General features: G+C 41.1%; 1 protein-coding gene across 1 annotated transcript in view; it reads left to right on the top strand.

The window, feature by feature from the left end:
- Positions 1 to 27,955, top strand: part of plce1 (phospholipase C, epsilon 1) — a gene marked incomplete at its 5' end in the record, with an annotated part of 68,672 nt that overhangs the window by 28,341 nt on the left and 12,376 nt on the right. The window contains 24 exons of the mRNA XM_080479507.1: positions 8,290 to 8,444; positions 8,634 to 8,801; positions 13,494 to 13,639; positions 13,776 to 13,923; positions 14,015 to 14,125; positions 14,217 to 14,326; positions 14,408 to 14,524; positions 15,783 to 15,815; positions 15,923 to 16,059; positions 17,526 to 17,632; positions 17,774 to 17,898; positions 18,014 to 18,158; positions 18,588 to 18,752; positions 19,111 to 19,225; positions 19,864 to 20,023; positions 20,109 to 20,231; positions 20,880 to 21,016; positions 21,108 to 21,346; positions 21,817 to 21,878; positions 22,025 to 22,190; positions 22,273 to 22,380; positions 23,331 to 23,447; positions 24,210 to 24,368; positions 24,605 to 24,740. Coding sequence (XP_080335633.1) covers positions 8,290 to 8,444; positions 8,634 to 8,801; positions 13,494 to 13,639; positions 13,776 to 13,923; positions 14,015 to 14,125; positions 14,217 to 14,326; positions 14,408 to 14,524; positions 15,783 to 15,815; positions 15,923 to 16,059; positions 17,526 to 17,632; positions 17,774 to 17,898; positions 18,014 to 18,158; positions 18,588 to 18,752; positions 19,111 to 19,225; positions 19,864 to 20,023; positions 20,109 to 20,231; positions 20,880 to 21,016; positions 21,108 to 21,346; positions 21,817 to 21,878; positions 22,025 to 22,190; positions 22,273 to 22,380; positions 23,331 to 23,447; positions 24,210 to 24,368; positions 24,605 to 24,740 — 3,189 coding nt within the window. The remainder of the gene's footprint in view (positions 1 to 8,289; positions 8,445 to 8,633; positions 8,802 to 13,493; positions 13,640 to 13,775; positions 13,924 to 14,014; positions 14,126 to 14,216; positions 14,327 to 14,407; positions 14,525 to 15,782; positions 15,816 to 15,922; positions 16,060 to 17,525; positions 17,633 to 17,773; positions 17,899 to 18,013; positions 18,159 to 18,587; positions 18,753 to 19,110; positions 19,226 to 19,863; positions 20,024 to 20,108; positions 20,232 to 20,879; positions 21,017 to 21,107; positions 21,347 to 21,816; positions 21,879 to 22,024; positions 22,191 to 22,272; positions 22,381 to 23,330; positions 23,448 to 24,209; positions 24,369 to 24,604; positions 24,741 to 27,955) is intronic.

Genomic DNA, 27,955 nt, shown 5'->3' with positions numbered 1-27,955 from the left:
ATGAAGAGATGGCCTGTTCATTAATATGCACTGTCCCATCCAAATATACTAATAAATGAAAAAAGTAAGTTTTGGTTGAATTTCAGATTTTCAATATTTGCAAAAAATGGTACATATAATCTGATTGTACCACAAATATTGTCATAACACAATACAGCTGTTTTCAAAGGCTGTCAGAATCTGAGATAGTAAAACAAGTGACATATATATATAGTGATGTATGAGTTCTGACGTTAAACAACACCTACATCTTTGCCTCCTTTCTTCCCAAAGCTTACACAGTCTCACAAATTCTCCCAAAGACCACCGGGGTTTGGCTGTATTTATGTCAACTGTAAGTGGGGGGTGTTTTCAGGGATTTACTTGAGATCATTTCCTTTATAGCACAATTTACTGAGCCGTGCTACTGAAGAGGAAAGAGCCCAGCACAGTTAAAGGCTGCCATCCCTCTAGTTGAGTACGGGTGTTTCTTTCTTTCTTCTCTCTTCCTCCCAGATTTTATTGTACATTGTGTTGCGGGCGAGCATTTAGGACTCACTGACAGAAAATGTGGTGGGGAATCGACGTGAAGGGAATTCTCAAGGATTGCACGAACACGTATTGTTTGTCTGGCCATTATTGCTAAATATACTCAACTGAGTGAGTGTAGAGACACACAAGCACACAGAGCTACTGTCACTTTCGATATGTGCAGTGTAATCACATCACCTCTGAGTTAAACCTATTGACAGACGTTTGTCATAATGATAAAGTCATAATAACTCTTTACTGTGACGCCACCTTCACACTAAAACAGCCACAATGTGACGTTTACTCGAAAGAATATAGTAATATAAGTTTACTTTGTGTCTAGTTTTGCCTCAGTATGTAAAGTTTTGAAATACAACAAACTTTTGAAATGTTTTTGCTCTTTGAATACATATTAATACATTCAACCGGCAATTTTCTTTCATAACAATAAAGGTTTAAGGGAACCCATGCACATAAAAAAAAAATTAAGTGAGCATTTCATCTCTTGAAGTTCAATAAAACATACAGAGAAGAACTTTATCCTGTAAAAGTCACATCCACCACCATATTTGTTTTAAAATATGTGTAACACAAGACAAGACGATGGAGATAAAGTGATTTATTTTAAGATTTAGAGGTCAACCTCAGATTCTCTGTCTCGAAGTAATAATATTCATTTATCTTCTCTACCGCTTCATTCAGCTCGGGGTCGCATGTTACTGGAACCGATCCATGTGAATTTCTTGTCACTCGGCAAATACGGAGAGACAGATATATACACCGAATCAAATTCACATCTAAGGGTAATTTAAAACAAAAAGTGACAAAGTTGATTAATGCTACTCTTTAGCCTGACATCCTGCCATTTTCTCCCCCGCTACTTATTTTGCAAGTTTGCCTCTGTGTATATTGCAGACACTTAAATACTATTTGAAATTTTTTTTTTTAAATATATATATATATATTTAACTCATTTTTTAAAATAGATTTTTTAGTTTTAGAACAAACAGCACAGAAAAAACTGAAAAGAAACAACAACAACACATTGACAACAAAAGCCTTACCCCAAAAGTCACAGAATGGAAAACATATAATGGTCTTTTAATGTGAATGCATGTACATCATAGTTTTGTGACATAAATTAATTAAATGCCGACTCGCCTATTAAAAAAAATTTTTTATATCCCCCCCCATGAATCTTTGGAACCCCACCTGGTTGGGAATCACTGATTTAGATGACTAAATAACCTAACATAATAACATGCAAACTCCACACAGGAAGCCCAACCCAGACTCGAACCCGGAGGCATTGTGGTCGTGAGGCGAGAGCGGTATCCACTACACCACCGTGGAGCCCAGCATCAGAGGGAGAGTGTAGTTCGACCGACGTTAACGCACGGCTGTGAACTATGTATAGTGTCAGCTGGGAGGGAGGGAGAAAGGGGGGGGAGAGAGAGAGAGAAAGAGAGAGAGAGAGTAAATATAGTCCAGAGAGCAAGGAAAAGCTGTTTGCTTGTGAGGCAGGCAAGGTGAGTGAAGGAGAGCAAAAGAGAAGCAGAGAGAGAGAGAGAGAGAGAGAGAGAGAGAGAGAGAGAGAGAGAGAGAGAGAGAGAGAGAGAGAGAGAGAGAGAGAGAGAGAGAGAGAGAGAGAGAGAGAGAGAGAGAGAGAGAGAGAGAGAGAGAGAGAGAGAGAGAGAGAGAGAGAGAGAGAGAGAAGAGAGAGAGAGAGAGAGAGAGAGAGAGTGTGCAGGAGGACCGGTGGCTCCAAATGTAGAAGGGTGTACCTCGAACAGCCCGGCACTGAACTGTCAGTGTGGGAGGCAGAGTTGCCGGCCGTATCCAGCAACCATGAAGCACGCTCACAGAATGGACCTGAAGCTGATCAGTGAGTAGAGGAAATGTGGCTGCAGGTCTCTTCACACTGCTGTGAAGTGAACTTCACTCTGGTTTTCACCGACGCCTGTGATTCTCGTGAAGCCTGTCTGCATGTGTGTATTGTGTGCAGAGACAATGTACCACTTTACATAGTTGTTTCTTAATGAAATACCTCACAGTGGAACTGATTGTGTGATAGTGAAGAAAAATGTTCTGTTTTGCTTAAGAAATGTTTCTCTTTTTACAAATGTGGACAAATTAAATTGTGTCTTCACATCAATTGATGTTTGACGTCGTATAGGCTGATAATTTTAATTTGATTAAAAAAAGGTAATTAATTTAAAAACTCACTTTACATTTTTTTCTTATTAGTTCAAAAACCAGATTTATATTTTCACTGAGAAATAACGTCAACATAATCAAATCACTGTATTTAGTGTAAATGCATTTATGTCGGAGCATGATTTAGAATTTGTGGGATTTTTTGTTGTTGTTGTAGCTTGTTATCTTTTGTTTATATTCTGCACTGTAACTACCAATATTTTCCATCACTGTCACAATGACAGAACATCAGTGTCTCCGCAACTTCCCCTTGGATAGATCGTAAAAGTGAAAGTCACATACGCCGTGTGTATTGTTTGACTCTGAGAACACAGTAACACGCCTTGTGAGTTAAACCGGACACACTCACATGTTCAGCCTGGGCAATTCAAGTCATGTGGAGTCGTAGATTCAAGTTAATTGACGGTAAATTGATTTATCCTAAGTTTCTTTCTTTGTGACAACGGAGAACAATTCGCTCAATAAGACTAAACTTTTCTCTTTGTGCAGGTTTCTAATGTTTAAAGGCCATATTTGTTCCTGCTCCCGGTTGTGACTTTGCTTATCCGTTCCAAAGAAAAACTCCCTGACAAGTCCGTCCTGTCACCACTCAGTTTATTTCTTCTGCTGCTTTGTATCTGAGGATTTGACGCCGTCTGTGTATTATGGGTTCCTCCACCCTGTATTCCTGTGTGTTTATGTTTGCCGTTGCATATGCGTGACTCTGTTTACTATTACTTGCTGAATTTGTTTGGACAAGAGTCTATTTGACCTTTCTAGATTTTGATGTACACCCGCGCTAACTCTGCTTTGAACATTTAGTTTTTTTTCTATACCAAAAAAAGAAGAAAAAAAAAGATAGACCACGAGGCACTGACGTGAGATGATTTATTCAGATTTATTCAGCTTATTGTTTGCATTTATATCTTTGTTAGGTGAGCAAACAAAAGCAGCCAGATTGTGTCCACCTCCCAAACAATACTATTTTGAGAACGGTTTATGTTATATATGTGATGATTTTGTACTCACCGGTTCAATGGACTCATTTGTTCACAGTCATTTGGTACAATCTGTTTGTGCTGCACCTGTTTGCGTGCCCTACATATCCCGGCGGTGAGGTTGTCATCGGCTCTCAGCGCGCATGTGGGAACAGTGTATTACTGCATGTGCTCGACTCAATGTTCTTATAATAGTTTTAGATATAGGTATGAATGGCGGTTTGCTTAAGGAATAAAGTTAACAGTAAAAATTGAAATGGAAGATTTAAACCATTTTACCATCATGCTGATGTTTTTATTTTTAAATGTCTTTTACAGCTCACATCCCATTTAATGAAATGGCCAAAACTCCTGCTATCTGTGTTTAGTTTGTCGTTGAGTAATGTCCTCTAATATTTCACTTCCTTGCTGATTGGTATGAAGATTGATGAAGCATCCTAATCTCTACTGTTGGTATAGAGAGAGGTTTGAAAAGGTATGAGTATAGTGGTTCCTCCTATCCCAATGCTGGAGGTCTGACCGCTGTCTGTCTGATTAACGATGTGAGAAAATGTCCTTGGGCTTGACCCTGACCTCGGTGTGCTCAACGGTGAGCGACCACTTTGTAGGCAAGATAGCCACGTAATTACTCAAAGCCATGCCGTCCGGGTGAGTTTGTATAACATCCACTTTACAGCAACTTTAGGAGTTCTTTGGGGGCTTTTCACTTTATTTTTTAGCAGAAGGTTTCATTCAAATTGACTTTATGTTGAGATTTAAGTCATTTCCTTAATAATTGTTTGGTTTTATGAAAACAGAGACATTTTCATCACCTATACTGTGTGCCAAATTGACAATTTAAAAGTTATTACGTCACTGTTGTACCGGTCCAGCCCAATCAAGATGAAATTAGGATGCATTTGACCCCTGAAGTAAAATGTGTTCAACACCCCTGGTTTAAGGTGTTATGAGACAGCTGAAGAAGAAAAAGGTGAAGACAGAGGCCATCTACACAAAGTGTCATTGTCTAAACCAGTTGATTCCCATCCATGGCCAGCAACCTGTTTGAAGGGAAGTGCCCGAAGCCCATGAACCGTTGCCTGTTCCGAGGAGGTCAAAATTAGATTTTCACCTGTCAAAGAAATCCATAATAAGATGCTTTTCTAATTTAGAGGAAACCTGGCTCCAGCCTTTCCGCGTTTCTTCCAGTGGTAGTGTTTGCAGTTTTTGGCTTCAACTTTAATGTTCTGGCAAACCACAGATTTATAGAGGGGTCTGAAGAGGAATTCTTCTAAACCGGTGAATATTGGTTCAATATTGGTGTTTTATTATATCAACATCCCCGACACACACATACACACCCTCATATTTCTTCCCTTAAAGTGGTTAAAAAGGATGTTCAGTTAATTTGCTGCATTTCAAGTTCATTTCAGAAACACCGTGAGGTGTTTGGATTTGCCTTGTAGACAGCTAAACCTCTACATGAGACTCACAGGGACAACACTGTCCATTAGTCCCTCTTGTTCCCTCTGGTCGCATAGTTGGAGTGCTGCATGCTGGATATTACTCATCACTGTTTCTCAGATGAGTGTTTACGATCTGCAGCGCATCAGGACCCTTTTCCTCATGAGCTTTACAGACTCTGCTCAGTGGAATCCAAGACCTTGTTCCATCCAGTAATCAGAGTTCGTGTTTTGTTGTCACAGTTGAGTCGAGCTGTAAATATGAGCTTTTCCAGTCAGAATGTGAGGGGAACGCAGCTAACGCACCCGAAAGCCACGGGAATTGATGCAATACATTTGCTTTGATGGGGCTGCCAGGGGATTTGTTTTCAGCGTTAATGCACATTTGCAATTAATTTATTCTTTGAATATCTTTTTTTTTCTTTTCTTCATTGTTGCGGGTCACAGCTTTGTCTGCCCGTGTAACCCCCCCCCACCACCACCATTTAAAGTAGGAATAAATGAATGACTGATGCTTGTGCATGATCATGAATTTCATGCGACTAATTTGAGTGTGTCTCAATTTCCACTTCACAAGGGCGGCTTGCAATAATAATCGCAGGGTGGACACGTGGAGCTGAGGTCTATTTAGCTGGTAGATGGAAAACCCAGTAGTTTTAGCCTACATTGAGAGGTTTTAAGAGGTTTTAACTACAGTTACAGTAATATTTTCAGACCTTTTGGAAGGGAAAAGCTAATAGATGACAAGCATTTGGATTAGCTTTATCTGTTTCTCGAACAGTAGCAGGGATTTGCATTATTAATAGATTTTTCTATTTGTGTACAATAAATTTACAGGTCACCTATTCTCTATAAGTTCGGAACGTCAGAATCTTTCAAGCACATTTCTCTTTTTCTTTTTTTTTCTCCATCCAGTTGCTTTCAATCTGCTTTATTTAATGCAGAAGTGTCTATTAAAAATGTGCTCGGTCCTGGACTGTTTATTAAAGCACCATTAATAACTTGCAGCACGTCCTGCTGTTGGACATTTAAAGGATTGGGTGGTTTATGTTGTCCCTCTAACCGTGATAGATGGCACACACCTGCTTCATAATGTAAACTGCAAAATTTCCACTTATTCCCTTTATCCCTTTTTTCCTCGCTGTATCATCTCCACCTTCTTTTCCCATCTCTCTTCTGCTCTGCACTCGTCCTACTCTGACTTTTTTTATATTTTTATTCATGTGAATTATGTTTTATCAATATTTTCTCTGCTCTGTCATTTCCTGCATTGACCTTATCTCCGTTTTTCCAAGTGTGCTTTTATTTAATCTGGCTATCTTCCTTTTTTTTTAATTTTTTTTTAATTCTTTTTCTTTTTCTCTTCTGTCTGGCTCTCTTCTGCTCAACGCCACTGCGTTGTCGATATACAAACACACACACACACACACACACACACACACACACACACACACACACACACACACACACACACACACACACACCGAGTTCATTACAGAAGCTGTGAGACCGGATCCACAAATCAAACTGTGTAAATAAGCAAGTTTTGTTCCCGCTGAGCAGTCTCTGCTGTTGCCATGCCGACCTGTTGCACATCTCCAGGGTTACCAAGGACAACCTTTAAGTTCCAGCATGTTTATGCATGGACAGGTTTTGTGTACGTGTGGGTGCTGGAGTGGGCTCGATAGGTAGGTAGGTATGTTTCTGTTTATGACAGTTGACGAGTACCAGAGAGGGCCCGTATCACTGCTTCTCACATGTCCTTGCTTTCCTGGTGTTTATCCATAGACAATGTCTAACTCATTAAATTAACACACTGAACTACTGAACAAACACTTTAGAGGTACTTCACCCAGTCATAAGCATTGTCATATTTCATGGTGGGAATTAACTTTTTCTTGAGCAATAAAGGCACTAATACTCACTATTGTTGGATGATATATTTGAAAGCAAGCCCAAAACCAAGAAGTCTGCAATATATTTGCAGGTAACCCATCTTTGATCACTTGTATGACTTATTAGACACTACTTATCTGCCACTTTATTGATTAAAAGTTATTTTTATTGTGCATTTCTTGAAAAAAGAAAATGTCCACGCCAAGTCATGCCTTTCGAAAAACAGGTGCTTTCCTCATGCCTAATCAAATAAATTCTCACTGTGCCAACTTCTTTGGATGTTGATGTCAGGGATAAGCTAACATGCTATCGTCGGACAGTTAAAGGCAAAATCCTACTCTTCTCAAAGATAAAAAAAAAAACCAATGTGCTCACAAAGGCCATATAGCAGCAAACGGTTAACATAAGAACCGCTGATCTGATTGAATTGATTATTGAAATAACAGTAGTTCAGTGTTAAAACTAATAGAAATGCTACAATAAAGTAGATATAAATCTTGAAAATGACTCTTCACCTCTCGAGTCAAATTTTTATGTTGCATAATTGAAGTGTTTTCACTGTAAACGTTTCGACTTTGCTTGTCCCGTTACCGGCTCTGCAGATTCCTGACCCAAAGACTGTAAGTTATGAGCACACGCATTTCAGGGACAAGCACTATAACAGATGATTAACACATAAAAGTAAAACTGAACTACTACATAACTTTCCTGGGAGACTGAAATGAGATCTGAAAGTTTCTTCCATTTACTGCAGATGGAACTCCTGGAAAAAGAACTTCTTAAATTGGAAGGGTCTGTTTATGTGGTATTCATCTCAACACTGAACAGTCTGTCTACCTGGCAGCTCCGGCACCAGTGTAGGAACCATCTATTAGTCCATTGTTAGCAGAGATGAGGACACGTCTGCAGACTTGTGTGTGTGTGTTTATGTGTAAGCAGACTAATAGATCGGACTGAAATCTAAACACAGGCGCTAACAGGTGACCAGAGCTGTTTACCTCTGGAGGGTGAATTTGACCACATCTAGTGCTGTTGGGATAGATAGTTCTCAGGTATATTCTGCTCATGGATCAGAAGACCTGAGTCTCCACAGTAAATCCCGAATAGGAACAACATCAGAAGGAACCTTTTTTATTTCCTTTACTCATAAATTGCCTTTCTTCCTACTCTGCTCTAAAATGATGATTAAAGCAGTTTTGACATGTAGGAATCAAAACATCTGCCCCTCTTTGAATCTGTCCTTGCAGAACGTCAGCTGGCCAACAGCATGACCAGCAGCAGCACTCTCCCTGCCAGTGTCAGCGGGATCAGCAAGGAGCTGGCCGAGCTGCGTCACCTTGTTCAGTTCCCCGAGGAGATCGCCTGTATCCTTACCGAACAAGAGCAGCGGCTTTATCAGCAGGTAGGAAGAAAAAGATTATACATATTTGTGTGGACTATCTGCAGTTTTTCCATTAAGAAAAATACTAAAAGTTTTAAAAACTTAAATTTAACTTCAGTATTAGTTGTGCAGACTGCTCTTCAGTTATTCAGCAGGACTGTATTGTTAAAAAAATTTATTCTTTTAAAAGAAGTGTGGTTCTTTGTGCAGGTCTTCCCCCTGGACTACCTCTGCTTCCTCACCCGTGACCTGGGCAGTCCCGAATGTCAAACTCGACGCCACCCAAACCTCAGGGCCTCTCTGTCAGCCCCCACGATGTCTACACAGAGCGCTCAGCGAAGCAACGCAGTGGAAGACCTGGTGGCACGTTTCAACGAGGTACTGAGTTGGTCTTTATTTTGCTGCGCTCATATAATAAGATATTCCATCCTGGTTCCTTATCGCTTTTACTCACGGTCCTGGACGGTGGCCTGGAAGTGCAAAACACTACAAAATTTGCAGAAAACACCTGGAAATTCTGGAAACGCCACAAAATTCACAGAGACAATGTAAACGGTAGGTACTTGCTGACGTTGGGGGTCGTCACTGATTGGACGCGCTGCCAATGACACGCTCGTCACTGATTGGACAGAAGCACAGCACTTGGCATGCTGTCAACCTACCACAATGTACCAATTGATATGCCTGTTAAAAGGTTAAAAAGACGGACTGTGCTTCAGTCCAATCAGCGACGAGTGTGTCATTGGCAACGCGTCCAATCCAGTGACGACCCCCAACGTCAGCAGGTACCAATGCTTTCCTTTGTGTTTGTGAGTTTTCTAATCACCTGTTAATATCAAGGGCAATTTTGGGGGGTATTTTGGCAATAAATCAGGGTTCCCAGATAAAGTCTTTCCATACAGAGAACATAGAAATACCCCAACTTTTTTGAAACGTAGATCTTCTTGCTATTAAGCGAGACGAACTTGTGGCCTTTAAAATACAAGGAAAACCTCCCATAATGTTTCGCTATCCCGATATCGACATGTTTTTACAGTCAGTAAACCAGATCCAGTTTTTATGGTCGGGAAACATCATCACATCATCACAGTGGCCTTACGGGAATCGTCATCCCTCGAAAATTCACGAGACGGACAACGCTCAATTAAGCAAATTGGCAATGTTCTACAACTTAAATATGTTACTAGGTAGAACTCTCCCTTTACTGGTCGTCCAATGACTTCATCTGCAGAAAAATTGAGAGTCAACTTGTGCAGCTTGTTATTGGGTGTGAAACATTTAAACAAACACCAGATCAGTGATTTTGATTGGTCTTTTTGTATTTATTCCGCCGGTCACGCTCTTTTGTCAGCTGGCGTTGTTTGTACGCGAACCGACTTGCTCAGTGTGGTGCAAGTTGGCTAAAGTTCTGACACTCCTGAGCTCCGTCTCGTATGTGGTGAGTGACTTTGAGAATAAACAATCAGGGCATTGTGCAGCTGAGAGAGAGAGAGAACGTGTTGGAGGGAGAGATTGATCTGGAATGATGATGTCATATTTAAGTTGCATGCCTTTCACATCAGCTGGTTTTCATTTAAGTCAGCGAAAGGGGAGATACGGGGAGAAAAAAAGGTTTGAAATGTTTAGTGTGGCCATATATGGGCACAATGGAATGAGAGTCAAATGACAACAGTGATACTGGTTTGAAAGCACTAATGAAACCTTGAAATGCCTTTAAATTGTGACACTCGGGACTCAGCTTAGGTCTGGTTTAGATAAGCCTCCCTGTGGGTTTCCTCGGCATTGATTGTTTTATCATCACAAATGTATGTAAGGAATGTGTTATGTGATCGTTTTAAGTCAAAATCTACCTATTGAGGGTGTCATTTGTCGGAGGTGTCGTTTAGGTAATTCCAGGAGTAAAACCACTGGATCCACTGTTTTGCAATAGTAACTTTAGATTTAATCTCTTTGCCCACTTGGTCACTTAAATCACCTCGAATGGTTATTCGATCTTGATAATTTTTCAGGCCATGTATGGGAGTGAACCCTACTGCCGTTAGAAAGGAAAATCTGGGGAAAAAGAAAACTGCGAGGCAGTTTGGGCCTCTTTGCGTCTGTCCAGAGTGTTTAGCTTTGACAGGGCCAGTATGTGCTCATGCGCCGAGTTTGTAATAGTTCTCTGTCAACCTTGGTTATGTAATTCTTGTATCAAGGAGAAACTGACCCCCTTAATTTGACCAATAACACATGCCCAGATGGAGACAGACAGACGGAAGGACAGACAGATGGACTCATGTGCACAACTTCAAAGGAGGGATCAGATTGTACCCGGCTCCAGTTGTGTGTGTGTGTGTGTGTGTGTGTGTGTGTGTGTGTGTGTGTGTGTGTGTGTGTGTGTGTGTGTGTGTGTGTGTGTGTGTGTGTGTGTGTGTGTGTGTGTGTGTGTGTGTGTGTGTGTGTGTGTGTGTGTGTGTGTGTGTGTGTGTGTGTGTGTGTGTGTGTGTGTGTGTGTGAACTTTTATCAGGGTGCTATTGATACACAGTCAGCATGCAACAGAGGTTTTGGACTGAGGATGCTTTTGACACAATTTTTTATCTACTTTACTGAACTAATTGTTGCTGTTTGATGTTCCTTTGTGCCACTACATGCTTTCTCTATATTTAGTATCTATCCCCTATTATCCATCATGCACGCAACACTCAGGACACACTTTAGCTTTCTGGAATATCAGAAGAGATGCCAGCTCGGTACAATGTCCTGAGCCATGGTGATTCAGAAAGCCACTTTGCAGACCGTCCGAATGTTTCAGCTGGCGATTGTAATTCAACCCCAATGCTGACATGTCTTTGCATTATGTCATAACTCGAGAAGGGACTGAAGAGCCGGCACATCCTGGCTCGCTCAGAGCAGCGACAGATAAGAGACTGTCGGGCTGCGGGGTTGTTTGTCAGGAAACCACACACGGTACAGTAGATCCAGAACAACCTGCTGCAGCACGGAAGCTGCATCCTCCGAGGATTCAGAAGATATTTTCCCCACCCGATGTTCTCCATTTGATCTGATTTACAATGGTGACAAGTGAGAGTAATTTCATCTGACTGTGTAACAAAATTAGCCCATTATAACAGTTGTGTAGTTAATTATGAGTCTGCTGATGGGGCATCTTATGTTTAGAAGACCAAATGGTTGGAGCACATCAAATCAAATCAAACTTTATTTATATTGCACTTTTCATACTAAGGTTGTAGCACAAAGTGCTGCACATACTATAACAATAAAAATGAAAGCTGCAAGCAGCCTTGGACGGGACCTCGCCCCCTGGTCCGTGATGGTCGGCCCAATCGCGGCCTCCGGCCCTTTTAAATGTTATGTACCTGAAAAAATAGGAGAGTGAGAGAGAATGATCCCTGTCGATGCGGACATCTCGAAAAAATTATTGTTAATCGAGAACCGTTTAAAATAAAGACAAAAGTAACTACTAAACAAACTACAAACTACTGTAAATGAAAGGTTGGATTTTAGCCATAAAATGAGCCTTTTATGGCTTCATGTGAAAGAAAACTTTAACAGGAGGCCCGGTTTTTGTTCTCGGTTGCGTACGAAATACAAACGGGACCTGGCCATTTCGCCTCGGTCCCTAATAAGAAACATTACAAATACAATAGGGTCCTGGCCTCCTGCAGTTTCTAATAAAAACACATATGCATGCACACGACCACACACACATTAACACATATGCATGCACACGACCACACACACATTATTCAAAGAATGTTCATTCAGTTTTTGTGTGTATTCAATTGAATATATTGGTGTTGTGACCTTTACTTAAGGACAGGAGGAGAACAAAACCATCTCTCATCTGTGCACACATTGCAGTTAACAGTCCCAAACTAATGTCTGAACTGGGACAGAAAGTTTTCAAGTTTCCATGCAAGCTTTATTTGAATCTTCATCTGAGAACTTTGTCTCCTAAAGGACGAAACATAACATATCTCTAGTTCCATTTATCTCTGTGTGTTTCACATGATCATTAATGTGATCTCAATGTGTCTTTGAACAAGTTTTCTTGTCTATTACTTTGTTTTCTAACTATATAATCATAGAGCTGTGTTGTTGCTATTATCTTGGCTTCTCTAAAAAAAGAGATCTCTAATCACAACATGACTCATCTGGAAAATAATCAACTGCTGTGGTATTGGGGGTCAGATTGGGGAAATAACAACATTCAAAAACAAACGCATCGAAAAGTATGTGCTCTGCTCTGTGATTTGCAGTTGCTGTGTTTGTGGCTTTTTGTTTTTAGCTCCTGTGGTGGGCTTTAAAGATCCTTACATAACCCGGTAATAGATCTCTGGGCCAGGGGGATGTTTTTACCACCTGCAAGGGGGTTGGGGGAGTTTGTGTGTGTGTGCATATCCACGTGGCTGTAATGCACAGACAAAAGCACTCGAGAGAGTAGTCACACTGAAATATGATCTTTTCCTGTGTCGTGTGTCTGTGTCCACTACAAAGAATGTGAAGGGAAGCTGACCCTGATGTATATCTGGTTCTGCCATCATGTCTTTTGCGCGTTGCTGGAGGGCAGTCGGTGCACAGACGGAGCGCAGCTGATAGATATCTGATTCCATTCTTTCGTTTGTACGTTTGTGCGTGCGTGTATACGTGCGGCGCATACATTTCCACTTTAGACAAAGAATGCATGAGCAAAGATTAGACTGCACATGATAAGAGGAGCTTAGCTGACCATAATATTGTTGTGAACGTCGGGCTGCAACACATCTAGCCGGACCCCTGTAATAACACACTGTCAAGTCATCTGTGGCTGAAGCCCCTGTACAGTGTGTGCTTGGGTCTTTAAAAATGCGCCCTTGCTGTTGCATTGGCAGAGAGTATGCACAGAAGATTGATCTGTGGTTCAAGTTCAAGCTGAATATCACAATATTACACTGTAATGGGTTTTTTAATCGCCCCGTATCACTTTATGACCGTTCATTGAAACAGTGACAACATATGAGTGTTTGTTTAATAAGTGGAGTTTGATACGGACTGTTGGTGTAACTCTGTGTAAATGTGTGACTCTGCAGGTGAGCTCGTGGGTGACGTGGCTGGTCCTGACTGCAGGCTCCATGGAGGAGAAGAGAGAAGTTTTCTCCTATCTGGTTCATGTCGCTAAATGCTGTTGGAACATGGGGAACTATAACAGTGTCATGGAGTTCCTGGCTGGACTCAGGTTATTAGAAGCCTTTAGAAGATTCACAATATTAGTGCAATTAGTGGACAGAGATGGTTATTTTTGTCCATTTGTCCGATGTTTAATGAGTAATGCCTCTACACACACTCATTTGAAAATGGTTTTCGGATTTCAGGTCCCGCAAAGTGCTGAAAATGTGGCAGTTTATGGACCAGTCAGATATCGAGACCATGAGAAGTTTAAAAGACGCCATGGCTCAGCACGAGTCGTCTGTCGAGTATAAAAAAGTAGTGACCAGAGCTCTCAATATTCCTGGATGCAAGGTTGGTTTTTCTCCATTCGGAGGTTTCTGGGGGTTTCTCCCTGGCCGTGGCCCCTCTTATGATTGGTGCTTTTATAACTCTACCATATCAGGTGGTGCCGTTCTGTGGGGTTTTCCTGAAGGAGTTAAGTGAAGCTCTGGATGGCACTGCAAGTATCATCAGCCTCAAATCTGCTCCAGATAACACAGAGGACTCAATAGAGGTACTGCAGACACCCACAAAACAGCCGTAATATACGCATATGTGGGATATAACTGAAGCCAACATCAACGACTTTTCGTTCTATCTTGTAGTTTGTATCCGACTACAGTGGCCAGCACAATTTCTTGTCCCGGTCTGGTCCTGATGGGCTCCACATCCCGGAGAAAGAAGCTACAGTTAGCAACATCCTCCAGATTATCAGGTACTGAGTGTGTTTTAAAAAGTGAAAGACTATATGAGTGCAGTGTTGTGAAGACTCTTATTTTATTTATCTGCTCCTCAGATCTTGTAATCGCAGTTTGGAGACGGAGGATCCAGACGATGCTTCCACGAGTCCTTCTTCAACTGGCCCGTCTCCTGCATCCAGAAACAACTCCTTCAGGGACCGCTGCCACAATCAGTTAGTTCCTTCATCTGCATATTTCTTTGCTTAAATCTTCTTCTTTATGAACTTTGTGTTCATCCTAATACTTTTCAGTGTAGTGTTTTGTTTTTTTTTCTTACATATGCACACATTACTTATGAGGCGTGGGCGCTCACTACTACGCACTGTCCAACCGCTTTCTAAATATGAAGACCCATTTATTATCACCAATATGATAATAAATGGGTAATTTTATGCTGCATTCAGGGGTCATCCATCCATATTTCCATCCATCCATCCATTCTTCTTTTAATTTAATTAATTAGTCTTCTCCTGCCTGAGATAATAGGTGAACCAAGGGACACATTTGCAGATCGTTATCAAGACAAAGTGAAGTTCACACAAAAGCTTTTGTCACCTCGATTAAAACCATGAAAGGCTAGTTTCCTGTGAGGGCAGGAAGGAGCCGAGTTCTGGTTCTTATCAGCTCACTGGTGGCAGGTTGCTAATAACAGAAGCTAGAATTTGTGAGCGCGTAGAAACCCGATTTAATCTTTTGACACTCGTATGACGGAAATCTGGGTCTTCTTCTGTGTTTTCATGTCTGACGCTGACGTATGATTTGATGTGTGCGCTCACGATAACAAGTGTACCTGATTTTGGCTGCCGCGCGGTGTTGATCTGGCTGGACTGCGCCGCAGATAAATATCTCAAAACACGTTCAGGATTTCTCTTCCTGTGCTCTGGATGTTGTTGGCACTCTCTCCTGCTAGTTTTTCATGTCAGCGGACTGTCAAAACCTTCCCCAGTGCCCGTTTGTCTTTTCACGCCTCCTCTTCTCCGTCTCCTTTGTTTCCTTCTCCCATTGTAGTTCCCATTCATTCAGGACAGCACCTGAAACAAACCGTGTTTTGTAAGTGGTTGATCCATAACAGTCACAGGAATTTGTACGTTTGCTAACATCAACATGAAGCTGCAGTTTGAGTTATTTGCTTGATTCTCAGTGAAGGAATGAGCAATAATGGTTGCATGACACTTCTCTGCTTGTTCGGTCCATGTATCTGACTTTGAATGCGGAATTTCTGACAAATAAGTGTCTTGTTACAAAAGCTCATATTGAATGATTCCTTAGAAATTGGCAGACAAACTGATAGAAATGGCAACTCTACTAATATCTGTTCAAGCTTTCTTCTTGCCCACTATTGTAATCCAACTTATGTCTGTCTTCAGTTTCACGGTCGGCGACTTGTCGGATTCAGAGGGCGACTTGTCATCTGAGCTTACTGTGAAAGAGAGCTTTCAACCATGGCACCGAGCTCATCCCCTGGTAGAAAACCCACAACAGACACATAACAGTCATAGCGGTCGGACCGATTTGCCACACGATATTTCTTTTCTTTTCTTTTTTTTTTTTATTGTTTTGTCTCTTTCTAGGTATGTGTTGTCACTTCCACCAGACAATCACCAGTTCCTGCTGCAGGGAGCTACAGTCATCCATTATGAGCAGGACAGCCACCTCTCTGCTCGCTGTCTGCTGCGGCTGCAGCCTGATAACACCACACTCACCTGGGGTAAATTGCATTGGACTCGGGCCAACAACTACAACTTTATTATGTTGTCATTGGGTTTCTCGATATTGTTTTCAATGGGTGTACTTGACCATGTTATAATTCCTTCTTATTCAGAATAAATTGTGTAAATCTACTATATAACATAGTTTTAATAACTTAAGCCAATTAACTAATCATGATTTCAACATCATTTGCATCTAATTTTCTGCACATCATGGGATGAAATCTTATTGGAAAACAAGGACCATAGATGTTATGCTAACTTAAAAAGAGATTATGCCCAGCTGTACCCTTCTGCTTTACTCATGTTATTATATTGTCGGTACTTTATTACAACTCTGTCATAACTCAGTTGTTTACCCATTTTTACAAAATTCTCTGGTGGAAAGCTTGAGCCGACTGGTGTCCGCATAGCAGTGAAATTGAATATTATGCTTTAGAAGAATATGGCTAAGGGGGTACCAGATAAACAATGAAGAAGATGGGACCTAGGACACAGCCGTGTGGGACACCGGAGGACAGTGGAGATGGCATTACCGCCTGTATTAAAACAGATCACTCACAGTTTCTGCTCCCAGGTGACTGTCAGTCTGTGTGAAATGTGGTTCTTGAGATGACATTTAAAGGTGACCCCCCCCCCCCCCCCCCCAAAAAAAAATAACCTGCAAATTTTCAGTGAAAGTACCAGCTATTGCAAAAGTTCCAGGTGTCGTCGTTACAGCTCAGCTCTCTGATTCACTCCACACCTTCTTCGCCACCAGTTCATTCATCAAACTGTGTCTTGCTTATTATCTTTACATTTCCAAACGTATGAAATGATTTATCACCATACATCAAATCATTATAAATTAGTGGAATGGAAAACATATCAAGGTTTGGGCTTTTGAGACTCTGCAACATTGTCCTGTCAAGTTTGGATCATTCAAATCTAAATCCTACCGGTGAGTCAGTCCTGGTCTCCTTGCTCCTGAATCTAATGAATGTGCCATCCTCTATTTTTTCACAATGATTGATAATGGGTCACTTGTCACAGTCGAGGGAAAACCACTAAAACATGGTCAACACTGGCTCTCCAGGACCAGCACTGAGCACCATTGCAATAAAAACAGGGAGCGCATGATTTTGCTCACATTGATAAACTCGGAAGAATTGCAGCGTGCATGTATTTCATCGTCCTTATCTGTAAATATTAGTATATTTACATGGTGGAGCAGACGAGCTTCATGTCTCCTCACATCAAACTAATTTATAACCAGCATCCACAAAATAAAAACCGATATTTCCTGTGTCTTTATTATGTTGTAAACATAGAATGCATGTGTTTATCTGCAGTGGATAATCTTCATGCCTTGTATAAGTCACGGTTAAAATTGGTCGTAAATGTGTTTATATGTGCATGAGCTCCTCTAATTTCCTTTGACTTCACTACATTTCAAACATATCGTAAATGTGTTGATTTATTGCAGGTAAGCCTCAGAGCGGAGGGGCTTCCCCACCAGAGCAGCCGCTGGGTTTAGGACAGACTGTAGTGGCCGGACTGGCCGAGGGCCTGTTGGACCTCGGAGTGGTGAAGGTTGGTGAAGCTTAAAAACACATTTTCACAACTTGAGTCTGATTGAGAATTGACGACTTTGTTTCTGGTGGTGCGTGTCGGTAGCTTTTGGCTGTCATGGGCGAAACATACCCTCGACGGTGTGTTTATTTGTACCTGCAGGCAGTTTTTCTGGGTCATCCGGGAGTCGACGTCCATGCCGTATGTTTGCAAAACAAGCTGAGCCAGATGACCGTGGAGGAGAATGCTCTTACTCTGCTCTATGGGCTGAGCACCACTGACAACAGGTTAGTTTGTTCTGCCCACCGTGTTATCAAACTGTGCAGTGAATCGCCAGTGCACTGCCAGAACACTGTATTCAGTACCAAGTATTTCCACTCTTCTCTTGATTAATGCCACTAGACTCCTGCACTTTGTGGCCCCCAATCACACTGCACAGATGCTTCACAAGGGCTTATCAGAGCTGGTGAACGCAACCAGGAAGTTGAAGAAGTTTCCCGATCAGAGATTGCAGTGGCTGAGGAAGCAGTATGTCAGTCTGTATCAGGTAAACTCAGAACTGCACCATTTCTCCAATATAGTCTTTCTGTATGTTTACCTATCAGATTATTTGTACACAGTTTTTGTTTTTTTTCCTTGTCCAGATTTTAACCATATTTGATTCTGTCGTTTTAAACCCCCTCCCAAGGGTCTAAATTTAAAATCAATTGATTTGTATAGCCTATTAATATGACGACTATATAAAACAAACCTAAGTACTACATGTGGTTTTACAGCATTAATAAATTGAATTACAATATAAAATTAATCTCCATTAAAAAAGATTTTCACCTTTTTTCTAGTGCATATCGTACTCCGATACATATATATATATATTACCTTAAAATAAATTATATCCTTCATCAAAGCCTAGAATTCCTTAACATATTTCACTGTCTGTCTAATCCTGTCTTGTGTGTGTGTCCATCTTTTTCAGGAGGATAACAGGTACGAGGGTCCCACTCTCGCTCAGGCCATTGAACTTTTCGGTGGGCGCAGGTGGAACATGGGCACCGGTGGTGTGGAGAAACCGGGGACCCAAAAAACCAGCCCCCTGGGCATCAACGATAAGTCCAAGAAGAAGAAGAAGGTCCTAGTCAGGGTCAGTCAATCAAGCACTTTACTTTGTGGAGTAACTGAAAAAATGTCAGTGTCTTTAACCCTTTTACTACTGGATTGATTGGATTTATTTTAAGTTTATGGCTGTACAATTGTTGACTTCATTATTGGACATTACTGCTGTAAATGACTAGAAAATGTTGTCATGAGAAGTGTGTACGATAAATTCCATTAGCTGCCACGACAAAATGAACATAATTCAGCGATACACAAGTTTTCTGTTCTCCAAGTATCAGGGATGGCTTTGCATAAACCGAGGGTCCAAATTCCATCTGTTGTTCTAAGTGAAACTCCTGACACTGAGCAGCCGGTAAAGTATTGGTAATACTCCTCCTCCACAGGGAGACAGTGGCGATGCCACCGATGACGAGATGGTTTCCAGGAAAACGCGCAGCTGCAAGGAGGGACTGTATCGAAACGGACCCGACGGCGACAGCATGGACCAAGAGGATCCAGGTAGCTTTTGATTGAGGCCTTAAAAATGGGAGAAACACTCAAAAGCTCCTGAGTGAACCACATTCTTTCCCATTTTTAACTTAAGAAACCCTCCAACACACCTTATACAATTACAAAAAAAATTGAAGAAGCCTCGTAACACATTATGTGAAATACAGTTGAAACGATGACTTCGTTATCTATGAGGATGGACTCTTTAGGTTTACACACCATGTCAGGGTGTTTGATGAACTGGTGCCGCTTCAGGTTGCAGTTTCAAACTTAAATTCGCCAGTTGTTTTTACCACAAAAGATGCATTCAGCTCTAATTTTGTCCATTGCTTCTCTGAAACCATATTCTCTCTTTCTCTTTAGCCTGACGGTCCACCATTTCTTCTAGTGCTGCTTACTTTGTCAGCTTACTTTTGCATATATTTGTCACACTTTAAAATAATTTTCTTTAAATTGATCTTTAAATAATTTACCCAATTTTAATGTAAATGTTTAAACTTGGTAGTTTTGTGACAGAAATGAATTAAAATGCCGATTCACCTATTTTCAAGACAAGCGTTTCATCACTTCGCCAGATTTAATTACATTTAAGAAATGAAGCATTGTGTACTACTTTGTTTACTCACAGTCCCCTTTTTCCTAAACAGAAGACAACTTCCCTGGACCCTTCTCACTCACATCCAACAAAAACTCTGGATTGCTGGCATCCTCTTCCTCCTCCTCCTCCTCCTCCAGCATGGCCGGTTCCAACCACTCCCGGCCACAATCCTCTCCAGTCCTCTCGGGCACAGCCAAGTCACAGCCAGGGTATGTCAGCTCCATCGGAAGTGTGCAGATTTGATCAAAATCTTCCTTTTTGATGCCACATCAAGGTTTTCCCTTTGCCTGGCAGGGCCTGGAGCAGCAGATCGTGGCACGGTCGAGGTAAAGGCTGCTTTAAGGGCTTCCAGAATCTCATGATTTCTGACAGCACCATGAGCTTCATCGAGTTTGTCGAGCTATTCAAATCATTCAGGTAAACTGATTTGACTAGATTTTGGGGTGTTTTTACATCTATAGCACATGATGATAAAGCATGAGAATGATGTTTTAAGACTTTTGATGTCGAACTCCCTGCAACTCTATTCCAAACGTATATTTCAGTGTACAGTCAAGGCCTCACTCATTCATAAATGTAGACTGTACATGTTCTGTTTCGTTGTTATATAACTTAAATGTATTTATCAAACGCAGCTGAAGCCAGTGTGATAAAGCAAATTCAATAAACTCCTAAGATGCCGTCTCTTGTCTGTATGTTATGTAGCTTGTATAAGATTTTTTCCTATTGAATTCACACAAATGTTTTACCTTGATAAGCAAAGGATTATTTTCATACCGATCCTCCGGCATTTCTTAGATTGTGGGTCGTCTTTTCATCTGCTGCCCAGCCGCTTCCTTTTTATTTCAGCTCTGCTCGAGTCAATCAGCGTCTCAGAAATTTTTCTTTTTTCAAAGAAACTAACAGCGAGAATGTCTTGTGAAGATTCAATGGTTATTTGGAATGTCATTTATAATTGTAATTCAAAAACAACTTGCATTGGACCAGCGATGTTGGCATAATCTTGCTTCAAACTAGGTGACGGGCTAACATTGATATGTTGTTTATTCTTTATTTTCTCAACAGTATTCGAAGTAGGAAGGACCTAAAGGAGCTGTTCGACACCTTCGCCGTCCCCTGCAGTCGCTCTAGTCCAGAATCCTCTCCTCTTTATACAAACCTCAGGATAGATGACAAAGACACAGGGCTCCAGCCAGAGCTGGGTAAAAACTGAGAAACGACTGTTCCACGTGATAAATCTACTCTCTCATCATTTATCCTTCCATACTTATAATTTCTTCCTCCATTCTGCAGACCTACTGACTCGTAACGGTTCAGATCTTGGCCTGTTCATCCGGACCAGGCAGCAAATGTCTGACAACCAGAAGCAGATCTCGGACGCCATCGCAGCAGCCAGCATTGTGACCAATGGGACAGGGGTGGAGAACGCATCGTTGGGCGTCCTGGGATTGGCAATTCCTCAGCTCAATGACTTCTTAGTCAACTGTCAGAGGGAACACCTGAGCTATGATGAGATTCTCAGCATTATCCAGGTAGAATCTGGGGTCCGGAGGATTGATTGGACAGATGAGTGAATGCAAGTGATTGTGGTGGAAAGGAACATATTTTTATGTGATAAGAAAATGCCAGACTTTCACAGAAATTCAGTTTATTTCACATGAATAACAGGGACAGTAGAGGTTGGCTGCACTGGGATGTAGTGTTTAGCACTAATTCATTGCAAGAAGATCCCCGGTTCAATGTCAGAGGCCTTTCTTTGTTTAGCCTGCATCTTCTGCCTGTACGAGCGTGGCCGGTCTGTCTTTGGTTTTGCTTTCCATCCAAGAACCTTAAGATAATTGGTGACCTTTCATGTGAATGTGTGTGTGTGTGACTGTCTGTACCTGTGATGGAGTAGCGCTTGTCTCCCACACTCAGCTGTGATATAGATTAATAAAGCTATATCATAGCTTAAACATGGATTTTTGATATACAGCTTTAACAACTTGTGGTTTTCTTGCAGAAATTTGAGCCTTCAGCAACCATGAGACAAATGGGCTGGATGTCATTTGAAGGTTTTGCAAGGTAAATCAAAACACTAAATTATCTGATCGTTTCAAGATGCATCGTTAAGTTTTTAACTTAAAACTATATTGCATCCTGTATCGCAGCATATTTTTCTGTAATACGTTGTTATAACATGTCTGTTGTGATCATTTTATCTATACCAGGTTCTTGATGGACAAAGACAACTTTGCCTCTCACAACGATGAGTCCCAGATTAACAACGAGGACCTGCAGTACCCGCTGACTTACTACTACATTGAATCTTCTCATAACACCTATCTGACGGGGCACCAGCTCAAAGGAGAGTCCTCTGTCGAGCTTTACAGTCAGGTACCTAATAGCCCTATACAATTATATCACACTTTTCTAATTATTCATAAGTAAAGGTTTTGTGAACATTGTGGACACTTAGGTGTTACTACAAGGCTGCAGGAGTGTCGAGTTGGACTGCTGGGATGGAGATGATGGGATGCCAGTCATCTACCACGGACACACGCTCACCACTAAGATCCCCTTCAAGGTTAGAAATGCGCAGAGATAATTAAATTTATGAAGAAGAAGAATTCTCTTGTGTCCCAAAAATAATCAGTCAATACTATAATTTGCTTTTGAGCCACTTCTGTGCATCGATTCAGGGAAGTTTCTTCAACCTTGAGTTAGAAGTTGCTTTATAATTTCTTCACAAATTCAGACATTTTCCCAATACAGTTCAGTAGATTCGTTTTTTCATCAATGAACTTAGAATTGTGGGCCTGGATATCCTGGTGGACAGAATTGTTTTGTCCTCTTTTTTTTTTCACCATACCAGATTTATTTATAAAGCACTTTCACACAAAGTGGGTACATGAGGAGTTTATTAAAACATAGTACATAAAATAAAGTAGGAGACAAAACTATAAATTACAACTGAAACAGGAATAAAAATACTAAAACAGAAACTCAAGAATCCATAATAAAACTGTGAGAACAGATAAAAACAGATCAATGTGTCATGCTGGGTTGAAAGCCAGTGAGTAAAAGTAGGTTTATTAGAAATAATCTTGATACAAATAAACAATATTAGAGTGACACTATTCATTGTTTATTGAAGCAAGTTTTAGAACTGAAGTGTAAATCTGAAAATTAAGATTAGGGTAATTGTTACTACTATTGCAGGTTATATATAAAGACCTGTCAGAGTTATTATACATTATTGCCTATCGATTCGACCAGCTGTTAACACTAATATCTTACAATATGAAAACAAATGGGAAGAGAATTAATTGTACTTACCACATAACAGTTTTAAATTTTAGGTATATATATCTATAAGTCAATGCATTTTTTTGAGTTTTGAACCAACATCTCCATTTAGTTTAAAGCTATAACTTATGGGTGTCTTAGGGAAACTCCCTTGTCTGTGGTTTTATTGACGTATATTTGATTTTGGCTGCTGACCTGAAGAATTTAATGTCTCCCATGATCCTCCAGGATGTGGTCGAAGCTGTTAACCGGTCTGCATTCGTCAATTCGGACATGCCGGTCATCCTGTCCATAGAGAACCACTGCTCTCTGCCACAGCAGCGCAAGATGGCTGAAATCTTTAAGGTACGATTCCTGCACCACGTTCCAACAGTTAATGTTTGGGACGAATCTACAATTTAATTCAAGAGCACAAGTAATATAAGCTGTGGAAAGAGTCAGTTCAGCTCTCAAGTCTCTGTCAGCTCATGCGTCTTATTTTGGGGATTACCTCCACTTTCAACTTTACCACTGAAATGCTCATCTTTGCCGCTGAACAGGTGGGAGTATTTTCTGTACTTGCACTCAGAGCAGCGATTTTTCATCCGGAGCAAAACTCCACTCATTTGTTTTTCTTAGCCACATTTTTCCCCTGCTCCTCCTGGCATCCAAGCTGGCAGACTTCCAGGCAGAGGCTTGCTTTTCTAATCTTTGGGCCACAATTGTCCCCGTCTTTTTCTTTTCTTTCTTTTTTTTTAAAGTAACTCAGTACACTCAGGGCCACACATATCTGGGCACGACAGATACATCATCATGGAATATCATCCCGCTTTCATCTGCCGAAACTTCCCAGCGTTTCATCCCCCCTGGAGACCGACTTCTGAGTAGCTTGATAACCAAAAGTCTTTTATGTTCAGACCGCTCTGTGCCTCAGGCCGGCTTACATCACCGCGGCCGTGTTTATTTGTAATGTTGTTTTGTACCGATAAAAGCACTTTCATTTTCTCAAGTTAAGGATTCTTCTGCAGAAATGTGTTTTTCCCCCTCCCTCCACTCGGCATGTCTCGCCATCATTGAGCTGGATTCTGCCGACGTCACCTCCCTTCTCCTTCAATGTCTTCCCATTAGGCGGTGTTCGGAGAACGCCTTGTGACGCGCTTCCTCTTTGAAAGCGACTTCAGTGACGACCCTCACCTGCCGTCGCCGCTGCAGCTGCGTGGGATGATTCTCCTCAAGAACAAGAAGCTCAAGGCCCATCAAGCGCCTGTGGACATACTCAAACAGAAGGTATGGAACAAAACTGCATTCAGTGTGTGTAGACACATGGATCTCTAAGTTGGACTTTCTCTTCTACTTTATTGCTTCGAGAATAAAGAGCTTCTTGCATGAATAATACCCGCCTTCAAAGTTAAACTCATCATACCAAACTGCTATAGGAATATCAGTATCTTTCTGTATATAATGCACTTCAAAGCTTGAGCTTATGTGTTCGCATAATCTCCTTTTTTCCAACTCCTTCACAGGCCCACCAGCTGGCTCACATGCAAGCCCAGGCAAGCAACGGGTCACCAGGCGTCACGTCCCCCAGCAACCACACCAACGAAGAGGAAGAAGAGGAGGAAGACGAGTACGACTATGACTACGAGTCTTTATCAGATGGTACGGAGAGCCGCGGTATGATCGAATCACAAAACGAGTGCACCTCTTCAGCACTGCTCAAGAGTCTCCTGTTCTAACCTTTAAATCAGTTTCTGCCTGATGCTTCATTCTGCCTCCCTTCTTGTTAACACTCAAATCTATTTTACGATGACCCTCTTCTAACTTTTCATTCCTTTGCTATTTTATCGTACTTGTTTTCCCACTTAGCCGACGGCCTCACAGCTTCTACTGCCTCTTATTGCCTGGAAGGTAATTTCACAGTCTTGTTGCACCTCTCTGTGTGCCGCCGTTTTCCTCTGTTTTTGACATGTGGTGGGAGCTTGTGCTTTATTTGACCCTTTTATCAACAAAATGAGAACTTTATGATCCTTTATATCGTCCAAAAATACTACATGAGCAAATACAAGTGCAGACCGGCGGAATAGAAGTCCACAATATGTCATGGTGGTTAAGTTGCATCATAATAGCACCGCGCTTGTCCACCACTGAGCAGCTGCAGAGGAAAAACTTGGTTGAAGAGATATAGTGCATCTTTGCTCTCTTTTTTTTTTTTTTTTTCCACCTTCCTGCTTTTTGTGGACAACATGCCAAGTTCTGCCACGTTGTACTTGACTTTAATGTTGACCAGCAGTTCCACACATTACTATTATATAACCTGTGGCATCAAAAACTAAAATAAATCTTTAATTTCATTTCTCTTCATTACAGAATGGATTTAACGTTTGGGTTGTGGGTCATTCAAACTAGGGTTGGGACAACTAGTTGTAATAGTTGACTACATTTATCTGGTATCGGACATGTCGACTAATTTAATGTACATTTTTTTTTACAGTCTAAGGTCAAGTAGTTAACACAAAATAACCTGTCTTATAGGAACCAACACAGTCCAGCATTGGATCATATAAGAGTTTGAATAAATGTCTTGCATGATGTCTAGCAGTGCCACAGACATTGCCATTTAGTGTTAAATGCCATGTTCTCTTATTGCATATGCAATCTTGCCATTTAGTTCCTTAAATCAAGTCATTTTTTGAGCTTCACTGCTTAGATTTAAACTTTATTTACTATCCGACTACTGACCGTTTGAGTGACTGGATTGTGGTATGAAGAACAACAAGCAAACTCCACCCATCTCGCAAGATTAGGATAATTTCACTTTTTCTATTGGCATATTATATTTCACCATTTTTTCGAAGGCCGGTGTTCTTATATATATATATATATATATATATATATATATATATATATATATATATATATATATATATATATATATATATATATATATATATATATATATATATATATATATATATATATAGCCGCAGTGCAGATTCTCACACAGGAAAACTTCAGCTTTGTGCAGCCATTGCTCTGCCTTGCAGCACTTTTACAGACTCAACATGCGAGCCCATTTATAACCACTGGATTGCTAACAAATGCTGGTCTGTGACATCAGGAGAGTTTAGATATAGTGGCGCATTTGTTTTATCGCCGTTGTGTAATTGCAGCCGTTCAAAGCATCTGAACCTCCCAGCTTGCAGCAGTAACGTGTGACGTGTCAGTGTCTGTGTGGCCACCTTCAAGAATAGTTAAATTCACTCACTGTGAACACTGTTTACAGCCTGATGATGTTTGTGTGAGCTCGTGCTGTCGTCCTGTGTCTGTTTCTGGTTTGTTTGTGTGTGTGTGTGATACAGTGCATTATATATGATCTGCCTCAGAATTAATCCAGTTTGTTTATGATATCAAAAATGTTTAATATGGACAATATGGGAAGGTCGTATCTGCTTTTGATTGTGTGTGATATCAGAGTCAAATGTGGGGTTTTTTTTGGTTTTGTTTTTCTAACAAAACAACACACATTTAGTTTGTGTTAACACAATATGCTGTCAGCATGGTCTCCCTCCATTTCTCCCTCTTCCACAAACACATCACCTCCCTTCTCCGTTCCCGCCGTACTGTATTTGTCTGTGACCCCGCCACTGGCTGGGCAGGCTCATCAGGGAAACAAAACAAAGCCATCTGGTTTCTCAGGCCCCGCACTGCCCCTGCACTAAACAACAGACCAGGGGAAACTACCCTGTCCCGGTCCCAGTCCCAGAAGTGCTCCTCTCCCGTCAGAAGACCTTACCGGTCATGGACCTTACAAACACGCATAACAGCATCTCAAGGTTTTGATTTGATGTTACTTGGTTCACTTTCACTGCCTCCGCTCTTCACAAGGCCCAGTGTTCCACATCAGCTGACGCTGCAGTCATAAGCTGCTGAGCTCTTCCGGCTCAGTGGGAGCTTCGTCTTCTAGTCGCAAACTCTTTTCTGGCTGCTGTTTTTCAAAAAGCAACCAAAGGTTAAATCCTGTAGCTAAAACTATTTCTCACACAAGACGGCAAATGTCAAGAATCAAACCCGTTTTTGTGATGAGAATGTTTAGAGATGTCTTTTTTTTTTTTTTTTTTTTTTTGGCTGCGATCATTGTGTAGGAGGAATTAGAGCAGAGGGAAGAACTCCCTGCTGTGGCTCCTGTTTACAGCCCAGAGACTTTGCTGACTAAGTGAGGAGGTGCGTTTGCTCGGGGACATGCTCTGCACACAGCAGGGGATTTTATAGATAACCGTTCATTGTTTTCCTTCTCAAATTATTCTGAAATGGTTCCCACCTGTGCTAAAGGTTTCCACCCACCGGGCAAACACACCCACTGCGATTATGGAGACTGGAAGCACATTCAGCGTGTTTGCCCAGTTGTAATGTTTTAGTCTACTCATTCATGGAGCTCCACTGAAATGATCTGTGTCACCACGTTAATAAAAACCAAGATAATACCACAAAATTGTAAACATGAACTCTAAATTTTTCCTACCGGTTATTTACTCAATTCCCCAAGAATTAGATTCCCAGATGCTAAATGTACCTCTTCTGAAACACATTATGTCTTAATGGTGATTAAATGTACAGTATATCAAGCAGAACTGGACCACCAGCTCCAAGGTCCAATTTTCTTTTCATGTATTCGTGTCTTTGACAGGTTCATTTCTGGATCTAATCTTCTCTGCTATGCTACTTATACACAAGGCGCATAGAGAGTGTTGGTATTGGCTTTCAATATGTTTTGACTTACTGTTATGTAATTCCAAACATGCAGACTTATTCTATGTGTACAGAGGAGAGAATGTGTCCTGAAGGAGAGAGAAGGGCTTGTATCTGTCGGTGTTGAG

This window comes from Lipophrys pholis (assembly GCF_963383615.2).
Source record: "Lipophrys pholis genome assembly, chromosome: 1".
Lineage (NCBI taxonomy): Eukaryota > Metazoa > Chordata > Actinopteri > Blenniiformes > Blenniidae > Lipophrys > Lipophrys pholis.
This window is presented reverse-complemented; position numbering and strand designations above follow the sequence as displayed.